Source organism: Carcharhinus amblyrhynchos, chromosome 6, assembly GCF_965287045.1.
Source record: "Carcharhinus amblyrhynchos chromosome 6, sCarAmb.v2.hapA, whole genome shotgun sequence".
Taxonomy (NCBI): Eukaryota; Metazoa; Chordata; class Chondrichthyes; order Carcharhiniformes; family Carcharhinidae; genus Carcharhinus; species Carcharhinus amblyrhynchos.
In genome coordinates, this window is record NC_137329.1 from 24,393,644 (window position 1) to 24,417,877 (window position 24,234).

At 43.0% G+C, this 24,234-nt stretch overlaps 1 protein-coding gene across 1 annotated transcript in view; it reads right to left on the minus strand.

The window, feature by feature from the left end:
- Positions 1-493: 493 nt before the first annotated feature.
- Positions 494-24,234, minus strand: part of LOC145343750 (ovochymase-2) — a 95,683-nt gene continuing 71,942 nt past the window's right edge. Inside the window, exons 15-19 of the mRNA XM_080190036.1 lie at positions 17,843-17,974; positions 13,767-13,838; positions 5,254-5,391; positions 4,055-4,196; positions 494-2,230 (exon numbers count right to left, since the gene is read on the minus strand). Of these exons, the coding sequence (XP_080046162.1) occupies positions 2,227-2,230; positions 4,055-4,196; positions 5,254-5,391; positions 13,767-13,838; positions 17,843-17,974 (488 nt within the window). The 3' untranslated portion in view covers positions 494-2,226. The remainder of the gene's footprint in view (positions 2,231-4,054; positions 4,197-5,253; positions 5,392-13,766; positions 13,839-17,842; positions 17,975-24,234) is intronic.

Consider the following 24,234-nt stretch of genomic DNA (forward strand, 5'->3'; position numbering starts at 1 on the left):
TGTAGTGCAGCGAGCCAGGAAATGTCAGCGGGTGGCCTGTATCAGGAGTCGCGGCTGGCATCCAGCCAATCCCAATTTTTCCCGACCATTTTTTAAAAATGTTATCAGCCTCGGGAGGCTGATTGCAATATGGAAATCTAAATTTCCGTCAGTAGTGAGCTTGAGGCAGTATCATCCGGGCTCGATAATGCTCCCCCCCGCCCTTGCCCCTCATCACCACCCCACCCATCTCCGCTCCCACCACCACCTCCCTCCCCCCTTCACTACCCTACCGCTGGGAGAAATTCTGATCAGTGGCGAGGAAAGAACATGACACGTTGAACCACAACTGAACCTAACACAGCTACCTGTGAGCGAAACCACATGAGATGGACTGGCACATAATAAAGGTGTATAAGGAGCAGACAGATGATGCTTCCACACTTCTCATGGCAAATATTTTAGAAAGAAATAAATGCAGCAGATAAATAACTTTTCTTGTTCTCGCAGCCAGTTATCAGAAGGTATTTTAATTTCTACACTTACATTTGAAATTGTGGCACTTAAATAAACATAGAACACATGCAGCCAAAGAGGCTGCCAGAATAAAATTGCAAAAACAGATGATCGCGTCTGGTACTATTTTCACTCTAACTTTTGATAAATACAGACACTTTAAAGTGATGACATACAACATATAAAACTCTTGCATGGATTAAATCTCTTCACTAAAATATTGTATGTTTTTATTTCCTAATATTGAAGTCTATGGTTAATATGGATTTAACTTAGCCAGTCTACTGCAATAAATCTGAAATGTCTTACACTGTACACATTTAAATACAAGAATTTGCAAGGTTACTAAATACACTCATTTCTGCTGCCTTGAATATATTTGGTAATTTTAAAAAAGAGTCGTAGAAATAGTGTTTGATTGATGATAAATAAAACCAAGATTCAGTAACAAGCCACCACTGATTATGGAAAGGGGACGGAAAAAAAAACAAGAGAGTTGGGAACCTTCTGATTCTGAGATAAAGTATGACAGCTACCCAAGGTTCAGCACTATACACGTTTGAAACGTAAACCTTTCTGTGGTGTGGTGTGGCACGTTGGCACACTGCTGCCTCACAGTGCTAAGGTCCCAGGTTCAATTCCATGCTCGGGTCACTGTCTGTGTGGAGTTTGCATTGTCTCCCCATGTCTGCATGGGTTTCCTTCGAGTGCTCCAGTTTCCTCCCACAAGTCCAAAGATGTGTGCGTTAGGTTGATTGGCCATGCTAAATTGACCCTAGCATCAAGGGGATTAGCAGGGTAAATGCTTGGGGTTATGGGAATAGGGCCTGAGTGGGATTGTGGTCGGTATAGACTTGATGGACCAAATGGCCCCCCCTTCTTTACTGTAGGGAATCTATGATTCCATTCTATAGTGGAACATCTACGAAGATAAAGAAAGTTCAGAGTGCATATAACTCTCAGGAATATTTGGACAGGCTGAAGTTCCTAAGTCTTTGAAATACAAAGGTTGAAAGCTGATCCATGCTGATTAGGATTGGAATATTCCCTGTTACCAATGCTCTGGAATTTCTTCCTATGCCTTTCTGCCTCCATATCTCTATCCCTCTCCCTTCAAGGGTTTTTGGTCACCAACCTCAACAGCTCAGCATGACTGGGTGTAAATTACATTTGATGATGGCTTCTGTGACGTGCCTTGGGATGGTTTACCATGTTAAAAGCACTACCTAAAGTAAGATGCTGTTGGCTGACAAGGTAGATGTTTCCACTTCTGGAGGTTAAAGGGTGATAAATACAAGATAGTCATGAATAAGGGAACCAGGACGAACTTCTTTGTCCAGAGAATGATGAGAATGTGGAACTCACTATAAGGAGCAGTTGAGGAAACTGGTATTGATGCATTTGAGGCAAAGTTGGATAAACCATGTGAGAGAAAGAAATAGATGGATCCGCTGATTGGATGAGATTGGTGTAAGGTAAGAAGATAACCATATAGGGCATAAACACCAGCAGACACCCATTGGGTCAAATGTCCAAATTTCTCCACTGTAAGATTGATGTAATCCATTCACTTAGGTGGCATGTATCTCACTTGAGAAGCTGCTTTGAGTCATACATAGCGTACACTAACCAGAAACCACTCGAGGAGACAGTTCAAGAAAGAATTCCATGATGTGTGCTGAGGCCATTGGACCAGATGGTACAAGGTGCTACCAACCATGCCCACAAAACCTAACTGTAAGGAAAAAACGAGAAGATATGATAACATAGAATCAGTACTTGATACAGGACAGGAAGAGTCCTTCATGTCTATAACTGCCTGCTCATTGGTAAATGCCCAGGGTGTTGCTAGGGGCATATTCAGTGTTAGCAATACCATTGAACAACATGGGGAAATGGTTAAATTCTCACTTGCTAGAGTCACTGATGAGATGGGAAAGATTTATTCAACTCTCTCTTAGACTGGTCATATCTTTAAAGTGCTGACCGATAGTTACTCCATCACAGACTGCGACAAAATCTACACAGTTTTCATATTCTCCATTGACATTAAGGATTTTGAAATTCAGTTTAATAATTCTGTTCCTTGGGGCAATTGTTCTCCACAAACAAGATAAGTGGGAACTCCCATCATCCTGATAGCAGACAGAAATTAAAAACCAGCAGAACGAATATCTGTCATTCTTTGCAATTATTGTCAAGTAGCAATTTTGTAAATTAATACATTTAAAAATCTCTCATAGGATTGGTAATTTTTTTTTGGGGGGGTGGTGGCATCTCATATTGTCATGTAGAGGTTAGAACAAGAGGTCAAGGCCAAAAGGTGAATGATGGAGATGTGCTTCTTTCTAAATTTAGTCTGGTATTTTACCACCTCTCCTGCCCAAGGCTCATAAGATCTCACCTGGGACCAACAGAGAATGCCGTTCCATGAGCCTCACCCACCCTGACTCTGGGGCAAGGGAGGTGGTAAACTACCAGCATTAGTCTTTCATGGCATATGGGTATCACTGGCAAGACCAGCATTTGTTACCCATCCCTAATTGTTTTAATGTTTAAGTTTATTTATTAGTGTTATAAATAGGCTTACATTAACACCGCAATGAAGTTTTTTTTTTGTTTTTATTCCAACTCGATCAAATCAAGTCTAATTCAGACTCTCAACAAGTTGAGACATTCCCAATCCAAGCTGACAAGATAGGAGTCTCACCCCCCTGTCCTGGGCCTGATCTCCATGATCCAAGCTGATTGAAGCAGGCATAGCTCCTCTCCCAAGGCTTGATCTCATCTACATCCTAGCCAAAAGGCTAAGGTGCCACTTTTAAAAATTGCTTCAAATGAAGCTAAAAATGTAACCTAATGACTTCAACCAAGCACAGCATGTCGATATTACACTTGATCTTAACCAAAAGGCTAAAAAGCAATAAGTTATTGTGACAATCCCCTTGAATTGCCTTTTGAACTGAGTGACATGCTCAGCCATTTCCGAGGTCATTTAAGAGTCAACCACATTATTGTGAGTTTGGAGTCACACGTAGACCAGACCAGGGGAAGATGGCAGATTCTTGTCCCCAAGTTCCATTCATGAACCAAATGGGTAATTATAGGATGGGATTTTCTGTCCTTTCCCAACAGTAGGATTGGGGGGGCTGGGGCGGGGAGGAGGGAGTGTGGGAAATCCCACCCCACAGTAATCGATGATAGTTTCATGGTCACCATTACTGAGACTTACTTTCGATTCCCTCCAACTGCCATGATGGGATAGGAACCCATTGCCCTTCAAGGTTGATCTGGGCCTCTGGATTACTTTTTCAGTGTGCCACTGTCTTGCCCTAGTTTTGGGGGCAAAGGGCTAGAGGGAGAAGGGGTGGATGGGGTTGAGGAGGGGCCTGGGATAGAGGGAGGAATGGAGTGGGGGAGGGATGGAAGGAGGTGAACAGACTCTGAACAAGGATTCCTATGAATTCATTGGAAAAATATCAAGGCACCCCCTGCATTGCACGAGAAACTGTGTTCTTTGCTCAAGAAACAACTCCACATTGTGCTGTTGGTTAAATACCTCAGCTGCTCAGTGTGACCAGGTGATTGGATCTCTCCCTCATTTCCCATCAGAAGCACATTCTTGTGACCAGAAGAGAAATGGACCTTCTCCACCTCGTTCCCGAAAGGATCTGTGACCATCAGGCTCTCCTCAAAACCACCTAATTTAACAGAAAAGGTAAAGGGAAGGTGTTAGTGGCAATATGAGCAGAAAGTGGGCATTTTCCAAATCAGGTCACAGGTACACAGAAATGAATTGGTTTGTGTCACTCGTCTTTTGGATGAGATGTTAAATCTATTCCCCTTGTGCCTCCTTAGATGGATATAAAAGATTCCACGGCCACTATTTCAAAGAGGAGGGGAGTTTTCACGAAAGTTCTGGCCAATATTTATCCCTCAATCAACTTTTTAGAAAGACAAATAGTCAGGTCACAATCCAATTTGCCTGAATGAATGCAGCACCAACAACACTCAGAAGTTTGACACCATCCAGGACAAAGCAGCCTGCTTGATTGGCACCACATCCACAAACACCCACTCCCTCCACCACCAATGCTCAGTAGCAGCAGTGTGTACTATCTACAAGATGTCACTGCTGCAACTCTCAAAGATCCTTAGACAGCACCTTCCAAACCCACGACCGCTTCCATTTCGAAGGGCAAAGGCAGCAGGTACATGGGAACACCACCACCTGCAAGTTCCCCTCTAAGCCATTCACTATCCTGACTTAGAAATATATTACTGTTCCTTTACAATCGCTGGAATTCCCTCCCTAAGGGCATTGCGGGTCAACCCACAGTACATGGACTACAACTATGATCCCAGCGACGCCCTCAAGAGGCTTGCAGAATTCCTCCAAAACAGGCTATTGCATCATAGAACATAGGAACCCTACAGTGCAGAAGGAGGCCGTTCAGCCCATCAAGTCTGCAGAACAACAATCCCACCCCAGGTCCTATCCCCACAACCACATACATTTACCTTTCTAAGCCCTCTAGCCTACACATCCTGGAACACGAAGGGGCAATTTAGCATGATAATCAATCTAACCTGCACACCTTTGGAAAGTGGCAAGAAACTGCAGCACCCTCACGCAGACAATGGGGAGAATGCGCAAACTCCAGACAGACAGTGACCCAAGCCGAGGATCCAAAGCAGTCTCTGGGGCTTTGAGGCAGCAGTGCTAACCATTGTGCCGCCCCCTCATTAGAAACAAACCTGTGTGATGACCCTGATTGTAAAGCTCTGTCACTTTGAAGGGTCGTGTCTCTGAGAATGGAAGTGTCATTTGGTCAGACAAAGTGGCAGAAACAGGAGTTCCCATAGTGTTTTGCACCTCATCCTCATGACCACCAGCTGCAAGGAAATAATAAAGGGGAAGTCAGCATTTTAATGAAACACATGCTTTTTATAAATACATCAGAAACAGAGTCTGCAACTTACTACATTTTCCCTTCTCGAAGCTTTACACTGGCAGTGTCAGTGATAAGTATTGATAAGGGTGGCACTGTGAGCAGAAAGTGGGACAGTGGGTGGCACAACGGCTAGCACTGCTGCCTCACAGCACCAAGGACCTGGGCTCGATTCCGGCCTCAGATTGCTGTCTGCGTGGAGTTTGCACATTCTCCCCCTGTCTGCATGGGTTTCCTCCGGGTGCTCTGGTTTCCTCCCATAGTACAAAGATGTGCGGGTTAGGCTGATTGGCCATGCTAAATTGCCCCTTAGTGTCAGGGGGGTTAGCAGGATAAATATGTGGGGTTCATGGGAATAGGGATCTGGGTGGGATTGTGGTTGGTGCAGACTCAATGGGCCTTCTCCTGCACTGTAGGGATTCTGTGCTTCTAAAGCTCTGACAAAGAATCATAGCCATAGGATGTTACATATCTTAGACTGTGGCATGTAAGTCTTCCTGTTGTGTAAGACAGCCTCATTTTTTTTCAGCGCCTAAATTCAGTTTAGGCTGAATATTGGTGCATACATCATTTCACTATGAAATGCTACCCTCAATAGGAATCAACCTCAGAAATGCATGTTTTGCTCTCTTTATAAGCAGGTGATACAGACCTTGTTGCTAAACTGGAGTTTAAGACATGCGCACGAACAGCAGAGTGTGCATGGCACATGATGAAAAGAAATGGATCCTCTGCCAAAAAGAATGAAGTGATGAAGTTGATTTTAAGTGGGCGGCACTGTGGCAAGCATTGCTGTCTCACAGTGCCAGGGACCCAGGTTCAATTCCCAGCTTGGGTCACTGTCCGTGTGGAGTTTGCACATCCTCCCCGTGTCTGCGTGGATTTCCTCCAGTTGCTCTGGTTTCCTCCCGCCGTCTGAAAGACGCTGGTTAGGTGCATTGGCCATGCAAAATTCTCCCTCAGTGTACCCGAACAGCTGCCAGAGTGTGGAAACCAGGGATTTTCACAGTAACATCACTGCAATGTTAATGTAAGTTAAAAGTTGCAACATTTGCCAACTCATCAAATAAGAATGTTCCAGTGAGGGAACTCGGATTTAGTAGAAACTTGGTGCAAGAATGGAAGAAGAATGACTCTGCCTTGAAGAAGACGTCTAAGATCAAATGCATGAGGACAGGGACTAGCCATTGGCCTGATGTCAAGAAGAATGTATCAGAATTAGTCCTTAAATGACATCAGAATGGTTAATAATCATTAAAATATGCAATGCATATATATGCACTTAAATGGACCAAACCAAACCCTGAATCTAGCAAAGATTACAGATCAACAGCTGGTTGGTGTAACCACCTTATGGAATGGAAATTTGTAATGTTGCAGCAAAAGACCGAGATTGCTCTGAGACTAAAAGACCTCAATGCCAAAATGAGCAGTTTCCTGTAATTAATCATATTACAGGCAGGTGCCCCATTATATCAAATTGGCAACATGGATGAATTTCAATACACCCAGCAACCTAACTGTGGAGTAGAAAAGTTCAAAAAGAGTTCTAATGAAAACCACATGACATGAGGTAAGAATCATGGTGGTACAACCCTGCATAGCCAAGTTCCCTGCAGGAGTTTTTCTGGTTGGATGAATGAGGATGGGGTAAAATTCTGGATCGATTATGTGTAGAACAGACATTCAGAAAGCCTACACAAAGAGTCATGGAGTTTAGCAGCACAGAAAGAGGCCCTTCGGTCCATTGTATCTTCGCCAGCCATCTATTCGTATCCCATTTTCTAGCACTTGCTCCATAGCCTTGATGAAAGAACACAACTCATTAGTCTGAGACATGTTCAAATCCCACATAACTGATTAGATCAGGAGGCCTCCACAAAGAAAAAATACCCAAATTGCAGTCAAACCTGGGTGGGCGGGGGATGGTGGGCGGGTGGAGGGGGGGAATATTCAACCTCAATAAGCCATTCAAGGTTCAAGTTTATGCTGAATTGAACAGATATAGATTGTTAACAAAGACAAACCTTTCCTTTAGATGTCTAAGATCAAATGGACAGGGACAGAGGCCAGCCATTGGCCAAATGTCAAGAAGAATGCATCAGAATTAGTCCTTAATTGACATCTGAATGGTTAATAATCACCTGAATTGCAATGCATATATATGCACTTGATTGACCAAATCAAACGCTGAATCTAGCAAAGATTCCAGATCAACAGCTGGTTGGTGTAACCGCCTTATGGAATGGAAATTTCTAATATTGCAGCAGAAGACCAAGATTGCTCAGAGACTAAAAGACCTTGATGCCAAAATGAGCAGTTTCCTGTAATTAATCATGAGGGTTAATATGCACATTGCTCTGCCTGATGTTTTGTGTGGTTTTGTTACCAAGTTGCGGAATGCTATACATGTGGAACCTGGTGTCAGGTCATTCAAAATATGCGGAGTATTCAGTTGAATGGCTGGAGGGGAAAATGGTTTGTTGCGGAGGGATTGTTCTGGAACCGAATACTCAAAATCAAATCCAGAATGCAATCCTTATGATGATGCCAAAGTGACTCAGGCTGAATTCAATGAATTCGTTGTGTTGGCTGCCAAATTTGATAACTTTTAAAAGGGGTGGCATGGTGGCACAGTGGTTAGCACTGATGCCTCACAGCACTTAGGGTCAATTCTGGCCTCGGGTCACTGTCTGTGGGGAGTTTGCACATTCTCCCTGTGTCTGTGTGGGTTTCCTCCAGGTGCTCTGGTTTTCTCTCACAGTCCAAAGATGTACAGGTTAAGTTGATTAGCCATGCTAAATTACCCCTTAGTGTCAGGAGGTTAGCAGGGTAAATATGTGGGGTTACGGGAATAGGGCTTGAGTGGGATTGAGGTAGGTGCAGACTTGATGAACCGAATGGCCTCCTTCTGCAGTGTAGGGATCCTATGTTTTTGATTATGTTTAGAGACATCTTTGTAAACGAATTCATTCAATAAAACCTGTCACATTGATTTTACTTGTATTAAGTACCTTTATTTCCATATTTTAAAATGGTGAGCTCCTCCAACACCACCGATGGTTCATATTTTATACTGAAAGTGCAAGTCAACACCCATTGCTGGAAGATTTCTTCAAGATTTCAAAGGTCAACTTATTCATCATGATCCACGGGCCTAATCAGTCAGCCCTGGATTAGTGGGCAGCGCTCATTCCTCGGTCAGAGAATTGTTGGCTTCAAGGCCCATTCCACAGATTTAAGCATATAATCCAGACTGAAACTGTCAGTGTCAAAGGTGTCATGTTACAGATGATACTTAAGTTTAACCTAAGGCCTCATGGGTGGGTATAAAAGATTCCACAACACTATTTTGAAGAAGATCAGGGTATTCCCAAGTATCTTGATTAATATTTATTGTTCAACCAGTGTGACTAAATTAGATTATCTGGCCATCTGGTGTGGTGGCGGATTCGTGGTATTGTCGCTGGACTGGTAATCCAGAGACACAGGGTAATGCTCTGGGAGCCTGGGTGCGAATCCCACAATGGCATATGATGAAATTTGAATTCAATAAAAATCTGGAAATAAAAGTTTAATGATGACCATGAAACCGGGGTCAATTGTCATAAAAACCCATCTCGTTCACTAATGTCCTTTAGGAAAGGAAATCTGCCATCCTTACCTAGTCTTGCCTACGTGTGACTCCAGACCCACAGCTATGTGGTTGACTCTTAAATGCGCTCAGGGATGGACAATAAATGCTGGCCCAGCCAGCAATGCCCATATCCCATGAACGAATTAATTAAAAAAAAAATCTCCTTGCCATCTATGGGAGTTTGCTACATGCAAATTGGCTGCCACATTTCTTAAACTACTACAGTAACTACTCTTTGGAGATTCATCATTGGCCCTACAGTGCTTTGGGATGTCCTGAACATGTGGAAGAAGTCATACTATAATTGCAAAGACAAGAAATTTAGTCCTCAAACTATTGCTGACAACTGAAATCCACAGGGGGTTAGACAAGCAATAAGACCTTACGTGGTAAATACAAGCAGGAAGTGTAGAGTCATTGAAATCGATGAGGCTCCTGTCCATTCTCAAGCAAAGCATCAAATGAATGCTTGAGGCAAATGCAGAAATCCCAGTGCAATAGGATAATAGCAGCTTGTATCATAAGTTGGACTAGGATCTTTAACAGTCAAACATGCCAAGACACCTCACAGGAACATAATATAGCCAAAACTTGACACTGAGCCAATAAGGTGATATTAAGGAAGGTGATTAAAAACCTGGACACAGAGGTATGTTTTAAAGGGGAAAAGAGAGTGGAGTGATTGTGAGGTGCAGGCAGAGAATTATAAAGCCTTGGTCCTTGCCAGCCAAAGGCACAGTCATCAACAGCGGGGTGATTAAAATCAAGAATTGAAGAAGCACAAAGATCCTGGATGATTATGGGACTGGAGGAGGTTACAGAGATAGGGAGGGGTGAGACCAGGGTAGTTTGAAAACAAGAATGGTAATTTTAAAAACTGAGGCATTGGTGGTGTGAGAGCCAATGTAGGTCAGTGAGGGGTGAACGAGATTACAATGAAAATCAATCAGGGATGAAACTCAGTCACTAGTTACAAATGGTTCTGTCTGAGGATCTATGATGGTTTGAGTTATAAGGAGAGGCTTGATTGACTAGGACTTTTTTTTCCCGGAGGGTAGAAGGCTTAGGGGTGATCTTATTGAAGTCTATAAAATAATGAGGGGCATAGATCAGCTATATAGTCAATATCTTTTCCCAAAGGGGGAGGAGTCTAAAACTAGAGGGCATTGGTTTAAAGTGAGAGGGGAGATACAAGAAAGGGTCCAGAGGGGCAATTTTTTCCACACACAGGATGATGAGTGTCTGGAACAAGCTGCCAGAGGTAGTAGTAGAGGCGGGTACAATATTGTCTTTTAAAAAGCATTTAGACAGTGTCATGGGTAAGATGTGTATGGGTCAATCACAGACAGCTGGGGCTAGTTTAGTGGTTAAAAACAAAGGGGCGGTATGGACAAGTTGGGCTGAAGAGCCTGTTTCCATGCTGTAAACCTCCATGACTCTATCTGAAGTTGCTAGGAAAGGCTGTGTTTGTTGCCAAAGCTGTGCGTGCGCAGATCAGTGTTTAACTCGGTTACATCATTGCAAGCAACAGTCAGCGTCTGTTTAGTGATACCAATCGAGAAATTATTTTAATGCACTAACAACTCCCCGTGCGTCTTGTTTACTTTAGCAATGCCCGTTGTCATTCTATTTGTAACCACACAATTATAAATTAAAGGCCCTCAATCATCCTCATAAAATGCCTTGCCGTTTTGTTTGTCACATACATTAGTATACAGTGAAAAGTATTGTTTCTTGCATTGTTGCTTTCAGCAGGAGCCATAGACAGAGTCAATGGATAGGGTTTGTATGATGGATTGGGTTACATGCACGACCTTTTGTAGTTTATTGCGGTCTTGGGCAGAGCAGGAGCCTTACCAAGCTGTGATACAACCAGAAAGAATGCTTTTTATGGTACATCTGTAAAAGTTGATGAGAATCATAGCAGATATGCCAAATTTCCTTCGTCTTCTGAGAAAGTAGAGGCATTGATGGGCTTTCTTAACTATAGTGTCGGGAGAACAAGATGTTTATTGGCGATCTGGACACCTAAAAACTTGTAGAGGCCTTTTGGCTCAGAGGTAGTGCCCCCTACGTCAGGACTTGTTGGCCATAGGAGGAGCAATAGTAAGGTGGCTCACCAGGCTGATAACTGACTGGGGAATCCTTCCACCGCTTCCCCACTCTTCCTCAAAGGGAAAAACAATGACCAGAATCTTACCACAGTTAACGCCAGTGGGCCTTTCCCATCCCGCTGCAGTGAATGGAGATTTGACTGACTGCCAAATTCTCTGACTTTGCTGGAGCGGGAACGTAGCATGAACAGCAGGTAACACTCAAAAAAAAAATGTATTGGCACAAGAAGGATACTTGGGGTAGTTGACTCCAACTTACATTGCTCAATTCACATCGCCTAGGCATTCATGTTTCAGTGCAATATGTTTTGGGAGGCTGAGTACAGCAGAGTGGTTTTTTTTGATCAAGCACCGAAAGGTATCGGCAGCCATCTTGCACAGCCATTTTGCGTCAGCTGGGGACTCAGTGGTTAAGAACAGGGAACAGTCAACTAAAAGCTGCTGACAGAAAACATGCGTTGTAAAGAGTAGAGCTTAAAAGGAAAGAGAACCGTATGGGCTTGTAATAAGCTGCAGCCCCATCTTCTGGGAGCAGATAGTCACTGCACATTAGAATACACAATAAAACTGCTTCTGAACTTCTAAAAATAACAACTCGCATTTATACAGTATGTCTAACATTGCAAAACATCCCAAGGGGCTTCGGAGGAAAAGAAAATTAAGAGACTGACTTTGCTTTTCACAATCGCCAGATATTTCAAAGCACTTTACAGCCACTGGAGTACTTTTGAAGTGTAGACACTGTTGGAGGCAGGGCAGTCATTTTGTGCAGAGCAAGATCCCACAATCAGCGATGTGATAATGACCAGATAACCTGCTTTTTGTCGTGTCAATTGAAGGGTTAATATTGGTCAGGGCACCAGGCAGAAATTCAAACTAGTGTCAATTAACCGATCATTTAAGGTGCGGCTGAGAGAGTTGGTAGGGCCTTGGTTTGCTGTCTCATCCAAACGTGCACTCGTGACTGTGCTGCACTCCCTCAGTACTGTGCTGGGGTATCAACCTTGGCGTTTGTGCTCAGATCCTGGACTGGGATTTGAACCCGGAACCTTGTCACTCTCCTCACCTATCACATCAATTCTCTTAAAGGTACAGACAATGTGAGTGGAGAGAGGGTTAAGCACAAGTTAAAGAGGTGTGAATTGTCTCCAGCCAGGACAGTTAGTGAGAGCTTACAAGCCCAGGCAAGTCGTGCGGGTTACAGATAGCGTGACATGAACCCAAGATCCCGGTTGAGGCCGTCCTCATGTGTGTGGAAATGCGTCATGGAACTGTCATCTGGCATCAGTGTGTTATCAAATCCCTGACTTTAAGTCTCTGTGATGTCCCCACCTGCCCAGTTTAAGAGACTCACTGGCTAGTTAAAATGGCAGGCAATGCAACAGACACCACCAGACGCTAAAAAGATGCCCTCATAAAAACAGGATATGACACTCAACCGATCGATCGACAGATCCGACGCGGCATAGCAAAAAACCACACCAACCTCCTCAGAAGACAAATGGTGGACAGAGTACCCTTCGTTGTCCAGTACTTCCCCAGAGCAGAGAAACTATGACATCTTCTCCGAAGTCTTCAACATCTCGTTGATGAAGACGAACATCTCGCCAAGGCCATCCCCACACCTCCACTTCTTGCTTTCAAACAACCGCACAATCTCAAACAGACCATTGTCCGCAGCAAACTACCCAGCCTTCAGGAGAACAGTGACCACAACACCACACAACCCTGCCACAGCAACCTCTGCAAGACATGCCGGATCATGGACATGGATGACATCATCTCACATGAGAACACCATCCTCCAGGTACACGGTACATACACTTGCAACTCGGCCAATGTTGTCTACCTGATACGCTGCAGGAAAGGATGTCCCGAGGCATGGTACATTGGGGAGACCATGCAGACGCTACGACAATGGATGAATGAACATCGCTCGACAATCACCAGGCAAGACTTCCCTTCCTGTTGGCGAACACTTCAGTAGTCACGGGCATTCAGCCTCTGATCTTTGGGTAAACGTTTTCCAAGGCAGCCTTCACGACACATGACAGCGCAAAGTTGCTGAGCAGAGACTGATGGCCAAATTCCACAGAGAAGTTCCAGGATCTTGGGTTCATGTCGCACTATCAGTAACCCCCATGACTTGCCTGAACTTGCAACATCTCACTTACTGTCCTATCTGAGACAATACATATCTTTAGCCTATGCCTAATGCTATCTCCACTCACATTGTCTGCATCTTTAAGACTTTAAGGTTAGCTGTAAAGACTCCCATTCTAATCAGTATTCTGTAAACTGTGTGCCTTTATATGTCCTTCTCTGATCAGAACCACACACCTGACAAAGGAACAGCGTTTCCGAAAGCTTGTGGATTTACTATCAGATAAGCTGGTTGGACTTTAACCTGGTGTTGTGAGACTTCTTACTGTGTTTACCCCAGTCCAACGCCGGCATCTCCACATCATGTGTAATGAATGCAGACCCAGTGGGTGCCTAGACACAGGGGTTGAAATTAGACCTTTGAGGGTCTAATCATCCTGGAACATTTATTAAATCTTTACTTACCAAAGAAAACCGAGTGGTAGGATTTCTCTGTCAGTGATGCCACTGCAGTTGTCTCAGTTCCTGATAAATGGTCTGGAAAAAGTGTAAGAGACATTATTGATATAGCAAACAAAGGAACAGAGGAAATAGAAGCTGGATTAGGCCCTTCAGGTCTGCTCTGTCATCAGATAAGACCTTGTCATCTGATCTGATCTCGGCCTCAACTCCAGGTTGAATGCAGAAGGTTCAGAGGGGAAGTGACAAAACAAATTACAGAAGCAAAGGGTGAGTATGAGAAGAGATTGATAGCTAACATAAAAAGCATTTTCCCAATTTTAGGCTAACTGGCTTCCTGCCTCTCTTGAATTTCTACATTGATGGGATGCTTTTAATGTCTTCTACCATGGAAGTGGATACAGAATATTTGTTCAAGGTCTTTGCTATTTCCTTCTTTCCCACTATTAATTCCCTACTCTTATCCTCTAAGGGACCAAGGTTCAGTTTAACTACTTTAAGCCTTTTTATAAACTTGTAGAATTTCTCATTGTCTGATTTTATATCTCTGGTTAGTTTAAACCATCAGGCAGGAAGTTAACCTTGTTACTTGTAAACCTGTTTGTAATTATGAATACTTACATTTAATTTACAACACAGGAACATCATGTATGTCCAATCAGTTTTTATACTCCACATATGAATTTCCTCTCTCTCCATTTACTTCATCTTACCCTATCAACATGTCTTTCTATTCTTTCCTCCCTCATGTCTTCTTTTAAGGTGTGCCTATACTACTCACCTGAACTAATCTACATGATAGTGAGTTCCACATTCTTACCATTCCTTTGGTAAAGAAGTTTCTTCTGAAGTCTTCATTGGAATAATTTCTTGGAACAGTAATGGAAACACTGACACTTTTCACACATTCCCAGTAAACCCATGATAACCAAAATGCATAGCCATTCAAGGTTGGTGTAGTGTAATGGGTTAATAGAATAGAAATGTTTATTCTTTTTTTATTAGTGTTACACATAGGCTTACATTAACACTACAATGAAGTTTCTGTGAAAATCCCCTAGCCGCCACACTCCGGCGCCTGTTCTAGTACACTGAGGGAGAATTTAGCATAGCCAATGTGCCTAACCAGCACATCTCTGGGAGGAAACTGGAGTACCCGGAGGAAACCCACACAGATATGGGGAGAACGTGCAGACTCCACACAGACAGTGACTCATGACGGGAATCAAACCCAGGTCCCTGGCGCTGAGGCAGCAGTGCTAACCCCTGTACTGCCCCCTACATGCGAATGTTTGATGTAGATGATGATATATCTGTGACATCAAATAGAACGTGCTGTATTCAGGAGAGACATACCTTCTCTGTCACCTGTTGTCGAGGAAACTCCTAGCTCAGAATAACTCAGGCAGAGACGTTCAGAGTCAGGCTTTGGGAGAGTTTATTGTCGTGATATACCATGGAGAGTCCACCTCAGTTAGTACCGAGAGAACTCTGATTTTTTGAACAAACCCGCGCTGTTTTTATACAGTGAAACAAACAACTCTGCATGCAGGTTACAATACTCCCTATTATCCTTATTATCTCTACTACCCCTTGAATCATTGTCCCATTAATTAGATCTATGAGCCTAGGACTTATCTATAGTGTCCTTGGTCTAAATCATCCTACAGTCCCTGTCCCTTGTGATTTACCGTAACTAGATAGAGAAGAAGAATGGTGGTTTATTTTTCTATCCTCCTTAGAGTCAGATGGCCCGTTATCTGGTCTTTGGACCTTGAGTGTCTGCTAAGCTCCTGTTTTTCTAACTTTGCCTGCTTCAGCTAGTTTCTTGATTTTCGGTATAATTGTGAGTATATAGGGAATCATTAACCCTTTAGCTACTGCTGCAGCCTTAGCCTCTACTATAGTAGGTTCATTTAAAACAGACTTACTTTTCTATACAACCTAAGTGCTTATATGAATCTAATTTCTTCTACACCTGTATATAAATATATGAATGGCATTAATTGCTATTAATAGAAGAGAGTTCCAAACTTTTGCTACCCTTTGTGTATAGAAGTATTTTCTGATTTCACTCCTAAAGGGTCTTGTTCTAATTTTTAGGTTATATCCCCGGATGCTAGATTTCCTAATCAGAGGAAATACTTTCTCTCCATCCAGTCTACCAGTTCCCTTCAATATCTTGAAAACTTCAAAACTAGGTTCAGCCAACTAAAATTAATATATAATACATATCAGAAAAAAAGCTTGAAGCAAGTACCAGATAAGACTACAGTCTGGCTGCTAAAGGTAGGTTACACATACCTGTGACCAAGAACAAGCACCATCTACACATCGTGGTGGCAATACAAAGCAGTTTGGTTAACTACAGCTAACCTTGCCTTTGGATCTTTACAGCTTTCAAATTATTAACCAGCATTCTTTGATGGGTAAGCAAGGGACTACACTTTGAAAGTAATTAATTGTCCCTGAAAATGTGAAAGTTAAAATATAAATGCAAGTTTGTTAGAGTAACTTCGAGCAAGTGGAAGACTGATGCCAAGGCCACTTCATCTGGATGGCCATCTGAATGGCCACTTCAGATCAGCCACGATCTTATTGAATGGTGGGGCAGGCTCGAAGGGCTAGATGGCTACTCCTGCTCCTATTTCTTATGTTCTTATGTTTAACACAAGCTCGTGAGATTACTATCAAATAAACTGGTTGGACTGTAACCTGGTTGTGTTTACCCCAGTCCAACGCCGGCATTTCTATATCATGACTACCATCGCTTGTTTAACACCCAGTCGTGACTTCATCAGGTACAACACTAAAGGGAAGACTGACTCATTAATGTCTACTTTTCAGAATCAAAGACCAACTTTACTCTCCCATGTCTCTCCCTTTATTCAGTACCTTATCTTGTGTCAGTTGTGATTTAATGGCTGACACTTCTCATCCCTAATCTCATGTCAAGTGACAATCCCTATGCTGCACTGACAGATGAAACATTAAGCTGAGCTCCCGTCTACGTTCTTAGGTGGATGTAAACAGCCACTGTTTCAGCAAAGAATAAGGGTCATGACTAATATTTATCCCTCAAAGAAAACAAATTATTTTTATCTATAATTACAAAATAAGACAAATTCTAGCAGGTTGCATACATGGACTGCAGTACTTGGGTGTTTTTGGACAGTGGGTGCTGAGTAAACACATTTGCAGTGAATACCTCTACCTCGAATCTCTTCAGGTCAGAAGGGAATTGAATACAAAGGAGCTAGAAGTCATGCTTCAACTGTACACAGCCCTAGTTAGACGACAAGTGAATACAATGTTCTGTTCTGGGCTCCACAGCTTAAAAAGGATTTATTGTCTTTGAATGGTGGGTGGAGTAGATTTACCAGAGTGATACCTGGACTCTGAGGGTTAATTTGCAAAGAGCCAACACATAGGGTTGAGTTCCCTGGAATTTGGGGAATCAAAGAAGGTTTTGAAGTTTGCAAGATATTGAAGGGAACCGATAGATAAGTGGAGAGAATGCTTTTCCTCTGACTATGAAGTGTAGGACTCAGGAACATAACCTAAAAATTAGAACAAGGCTCTTCAGGAGTGAAATGAGAAAATACTTGTACGCACAAAGGGTGGTAGAAGTTTGGAATGCTCTTCTACAAATGGCAATTAATGCTACGTCAATTGTTCATTCAAAATCTGAGATTGTTAGACTCTTTTTAATCAATGATATTAAGCGATATGGGGCAAAGATGGGTATATGGAGTTAGGTCACAGGTCAGCCATTATCCCATTGAATGGCAGAACAGGCTTGAGGGGCTGAATGATCCCCTCCTGTTCCAATGTTCCTTTCCCTTAAATACCCAATCTAATCGAAGCTGTTTCTGGGAGCTTGCTGTGCATAAATTGGCTGCTGTGTTTCCCATACTACAATAGAACTATTCTTTAAAAGATACTTCAAAGTGGTTTGGGGGAAATATCTTGTATAAATGTCTAGTAATGTTTCTGTATAAATCCTAGTTCTTTCTCTAGTGCACATTAATATTTTCTGCAAAGGTTCACAGCGCACTCTAATCCGAAGCAAATCAACTGACCTGACACCTCAATGAAGGAGACAACAGCCCGAAATCCCTTCAGATCCTGGACATCATCTGAACTGAATTGGACAATCATGGCAGTGCTGTTGCTAAAGACAGGAGGAGGTGGGCTCAATCCACACAGCTTCACTGAAAGGAGTCAGAGAACAACATTTCTTAGTGGCAAAGTACGTGGCTTCAAGCCATTCCATTATTTCAATCAAGACACATAGCTTTCACAGGGTCAGTAAGTGAGCTTCTGTGTACCTAATTACTAATTACCCCATTCAACTCTTGGGCATCAAATGAAAGTGATATTTCTTCAATTGAGACTTTGAGAATAAAGTGGAAAAGAGTGCTGGGAATATCACTGGTGTGAACTAATTGTGATCAGCATTGTTCCAATCCAGGCACTTATCTTCTTTGTAGAAAACCCCTGCCAATACCATCTTAATTAAGTATGCTAAGCAGCACAGAGGTAGAGGGTTGTCAAGCCTCCAAGATTAACTTTATGGCTCCAGGAATTGAATGTTAATCTTCAGACATTTCCGGAAGCAAAAACTGTGGGAGAAAAACCAGCAGGGAATTAAAAATGGGCTTATTAATTATTAAAACATTAATGGGGAGTGTTAAATCAGTTATAGTGAGGTATCTCCTCAATAACTACTCCACAATCAGGCATCAGGGAACATAGCTCTTTATTCAGTCTACTTGCTCCACACTTCAAATGTTGACTGTCCACAGAAGGCAGTTCCCAATAGCTCACCCACACCTGAGGTCACATGACCCATTCCCTTAAAAGGGCCTGTGCCCCCACAGACATGATGTGGGTATGCCGGCGTTGGACTGGCGTAAATACAGTAAAAAGTCTGACAACACCAGGTTTTAGTCCAACCTATTTATTTGATAATATTCTCACAAGCTTTCGAGGGGACAGCCTCTTCGTCAGGTGAATGGAGAGTTCACCTGACGAAGAGGCTGTCCCCTCGAAAGCTTGTGAGAATATTATCAAATAAATAGGTTGGACTAAAACCTGGTGTTGTCAGACTTTTTACTGTGCCCCCACAGACATTACAGGGAAAAATATCTTTCAATACAGATTCAGGGTCCAATCAGCTGACAGAGTCTGTTCCTATTGGCTATGGGAAGGAATCTAAGGCTGGAGCGATCATGTCGAACAACCAATGGCATTAGAGTAGGGTGGGTCAGCTGGAGGCAGGAAGTTATGTGATGGCACCTCCCAGGATGTATCTAATCAGAATATGACAGCACTACACCGAGAGAAAATTAAATATCACCACTGTTTTTATCTCCTTTATGTTTTCCAGCAGTTTCTGCTATTTATATTTCAGAATTTCAAAATGATCAAGGCTCACTTTGGTTTCTTTTTATGATGGCTTTTAATTCTTTGTTTGTTTTCCTCCTCTTCCTGCATTACAAACAGTCCTTCAACCATTTCACTTCTTTGCATAATGTAAAATGTATTCCTGTTTTATCACTTTGTAGATCTTGCTGAAAGCATCACAATCCAGGGAAGTTTCTCCTCCTGATTGGATCTCCAGTGGCCAGCAGCTCAATGAGTGGTCATTAAGTCATCAGCTGATCCTGTGTACTGCCTCACTCTGGTTGCATTGCCCAAAAACCCATTAGAACACCACATAAACAGCTCTTCACAGCAAATGTCAGTCTCTCTAAACAAGACTAAACAAAACTCTTGCTCAAAACAATATGACATTCAGGATTTGTATTTAATGGCTTAAAATGGTGGTGTGTTATGGTTAACACAAGGAGTCCAAGTCATTGTGAGAAGACCATAAAACCATTAAATATAGGAGGAGAATTAGGCCATTTGGCCCATTGAGTCTGCTCCGCCATTCAATTATGGCTGATATGATTCTCATCCCCATATTCCTGCCTTCTCCCCATAACTCTTGATGCTCTTATTGATCAAGAACCTATCTATCTCTGTCTTAAATACACCCAATGGCCTCGACAGACCTCTGTGGCAATGGGTTCCAGAGATTCACCACCCTCTGGCTGAAGAAATTCCTCCTCATCTCAGTTTCAAAACAGTGTCCCTTCACTTTGTACCCTCGTGTTCTAGTCTCTCCCACTAGTGGAAACATCCTCTCCGTGTCCACTCTGTCTAGGCCTCTCAGCAATCTGTAAGTTTCGATTAAATCCTCCCTCATCCTTCTAAATTCCATCAAGTATAGACTCAGAATCCTCAACCACTCCTCATACGACAAACCTTTCATTCCTGGGATCATTTTTGTGAATGTAAATGTTTACATGCAAGTTGTATCCTGGAGCTACGGATAACGACAACAGAGGTCCCAACTTTCTTTCCATCAACATGTTGACCAGAAATCTCTCCTGTTCTTACCGCCTGCCACTGGTGAATTTTAGCAAGGTTTTCAGATTAATACTCAAACTATTTGGTTGCATTATGAATAAACCTTCCTTGGCCGTCAAGTCCTGAGGTTGGACTCGAACCTGGAACTTCTCGCTCAAAGGCAGAAACACTACTAACCACATCACGGGACCTCCTCTTAGAATAGATAAATGTTTCAAATATTATTATGTATTGGCTCAGAGTTCACTGGGATTTATATCCCATGATATGCCCAATTAGGTACGTTTTCTAATGTTACTCTTTACAATGTTTAGCCCTATAATTTGCTGGAAGTGTTCTGGACAATGGCATATCTGGGGATCTAAGTGGCCAAACGGATCAACAATCTATTCTCCTTAACCACTGAGAGTTAAAGATTGAGAGAGAAACAAAGGAACGATGGAGAAGGAAATGGAGTGAATTCAAATCAAATCAGGTCACCAGGAAGAGAAATGAAGAGAGAAAAAGATTAAAATACTGGTTAAAAGCTTCAACAAAGACTTTGACAAAGGGTCATCTGGACTCAAAATGTCAGCTCTTTTCTCTCCTTACAGATGCTGCCAGACCTGCTGAGATTTTCCAGCATTTTCTCTTCTGGTTGGATAGAGAAAGATTAGATTAGCAGAGAGAGACAGAAAGAAAGAGACAGAAAGGAAAGGTAAGAAGCAAATGCAACATTTTAAAATTTGGTGTTTTTAGAATCTTCTAAAACAATTGACTATCTCAGGAATGAGACTCCACTATTAATCGTTCATTTCTGGGCTAGAGGGGTTGATTGGCAATCAGTCAGAATAAATACGTTGTTAAAAAGATGGTGATTTTGTTAAGTTCTAGTTTGAACATTCTGTGGTGAATTTAATAACTAAATAATGCAGTGACTCTACAAAACTCATGGGGTTTGAGGGCGATCTGCCGTTTTCACAAGTTGAAGGACACGTCTAGCAACTCTATCCTTTCCTCACCACAAGCAGCTGGCCAATTTGTGTATCATCAACAACAAATTACACCACTTTTTACAGATAAATTTGGCCCTTGATCTTTAATGCTTCAGTCTCCCTGCTCAGTTGATATTTATAAAGGTGTGTGTGTGTCTCTCTCTCCCGCACATACAAATTCACGCAACCAAGATTTCCATCAGGAACACAATGGGATGGAATCAATGTGTAAATTATAAGAGCAGGAGATAGTGACTAAGCTATACCATTCACATCACACTTAGTGGGCCTGATTTTACCATTTTTATTCTAAATTCTTCTGGGTGTAATGCAGATCCGACGTAGAAATCTGCTTTCACCCACCCCCCCACGACCCACACACATCACTGTTCCCCTTAGCCCCCCCCCCACCTGAGATCCATCTGTCCCCCCCCCCACCAAAGATCCATCTGCCCTACCCCGTGCCTGAGATACATCTTACCTGTCCACCTTCTCCCCTCCTCCCCAACAATGATCTGGCCTCACTCATCCCCTGCTAGAGAATGGTCTGGCCTCACTCACCTTCCCCCAGCACCTCCCCACCGTTCACCTCCCCCCCTCACTCATTCCCCCTCCCCCCCCACCACGAGAATGGTCTGGCCTCACTCACCCCTCCCCCCAAGAGAAACATCTGACCCGCCTCCTTACCCCTCCCCCCCAGACAATGATCAGCCCTCACCCTCCCCACCAGAGATACATCTGACCTGCCTTCTCTTCCCTCCCCCCCACCAGACAATGATCTGACCCCACTCCCCTCCTCCCCCACACACCAGAAAATGATCAGGTCCGCCTCCCTCCTCCCTCCTCCCTCCCTTCCCCCACCTCCCTCCACTCCCCCACCACCGATCTGAGTCAGAGAGCTGTTGGAAGCTCTGAACGCGCTCTTCAGCAGCTGGAGCGCTCGATTCAGACTTTTATTCAGCAGGTCCATTACGGCGCGGTTCTGAATCCGCAAATGCGGTAGTAAAGGGGGAAGTGCTGATAAAGTTGGGTGGGCAGTTTATTAATTCAATTTAAATGCATGCAAATGAATGTACCCATTTTGGACATGAATCAAATTGCCACCATTCCCTGATTTTGGTAAAGTGTCAATCTGTGTGGATGCAGGTGTGGATCACGTTAATGGCCTCACAATGACTTTACCACGTTTTCACACCCGAAAATGAGCGCAACCCAATGGTAAAATTGGGCCCAGTGTCTCTTTCTGTCGATTTCAGTAGAAACAAAAATTTAGTGGAGTGTTAAACACTTGCGCTGAAGACCAACTACACTCCCCCTAGGTACCTCACTTGTTCTTTTCCACAGTTATACGTGGGCTGCAGCACACGGTCTGGGGGTCATATTTAAAATTGCAGTTGCCTTCAAACAAAAGCAGTTTTAGTCAACCAGGTTTCTAAAAAATGACACATAGGCTTTGGTTATTTGGTGAGAAATTTGGAGAGGTAACATACTCTTTGGGAGAAGCCAGGTACTTCTTTGGTATTATAATGAGCAGACATGAATGTGTGTAAAAAAAAATGGATAAGGTCCATGGATCTATCAAGCTGTTAAGTCATTTAAATCAATTGCCCTTTAAATTTGGGGAAGAGGGTATGTGGTTCAAAATAATCAGTGCTTTAGAATTCAATGGATATTGTTGATAAAAACCTGAGTGCCTATCACTACAATATGATTTCTGCTTAACTGCTTCCACAACCTTTTATTATCATAGCAAGGAATATGTAAGTTCATAGTTTGATTGACAGCTCCAAGCAGTCACAAAGAGATTAGCTGTCTTTAATATGAGGCTTTGAATACAAGTATTTGTTTTTATAAAGTTTTAGGCACTCAAAGGAAATAAAAGAACAAAGAACAAAGAACAACCCAGCATGGGAAACAGGCCCTTCGGCCCAACGAGCCCACGCCGCTGCATCTTCCCACACCTACCCCGCCCTGTGTGTATGTGAGTGGAACCCCTAATGTAGCCAGATTCAGGGGAGATTTGGTACACCAAATTCATTTTTAAAGTGGATTAAATACTTGAAAGGACTTAAATGTATTGAATCGGCTTTTATCAGTGAGTGTGTTTTATTTTAAATATAGTGAAGTCTGCAATAGATACTTAGAACTTAATTTTATTTAATCTCAGCATGGCATCTGATGTCTCCACATGGTGGATACTGGAAGGAGTAAGGAAAAGAAGTAGTGGGTGGGAGACAAAGGTTGGCATGAGCTGCCACAGGGTCTATAATGTGCCATGCGGAGTGGGTAAAGAGCTTAGGTGAGCAGAGAGTGTATGAAGGGTCATATAGAGTGGACAGAGATGTTTAGGGTGACATGGAGAATGTGAGGGACCAAGGTGGTGGATAAAAGGGCATAGGGTGGCATGCATTGTATGAATGATCTGGGGCTGTGGTTAGAGGAAACTGAAGTGGCATGAGTTGGCAAGGGGCAGGGCATGATAAGTGTGTGTGAGGGAGCCTGAGAGCCATAGGGCTCTTAATATTACCGTTTTTACTATAATTGTTACGGCGTCCCAGAGGACAAATGTGGATCTTTTAACCAGCCCGCTTTAACACTCAGCAGCCTCTGTGCCTGCCTCCGCTTGGTTTCCAAGGGCAACAGGCCTGACTCCAATTAACTCCCGCACCACTTGACACTATCTACCAACCCTGCCCCCACCGCGGCACTTTCTCATGAGCCAGGGTACCCAATTCCAGAGTAAAACCTTCGCCCTCATATTCCAGCTCTCACACACATTTCGTAGCTGGGCCTGCAGAGAACATAGCATAGCAAGGTTACTGAGTAATACAGATGCCTAGCCTCATGATCCAGAGATATGAGCTCAAATTCCACCATGGTAGGTGAGAAATTTCAATTCTTTTAATGAATAAATCTAGTATTGTATTAACAAAAAACATTGATTGTGATCAGAACCTCGTGCTTTCGCTGGTGCAGAGCTTGGAGGCAGGTAAGGTATTTACTTAGGTTGAATACTGGCGTACCTGAACCCTGCCATCTCCCTAGCTCCACCAGAAATAAGGTCTGGGTAGAAAGGCCCA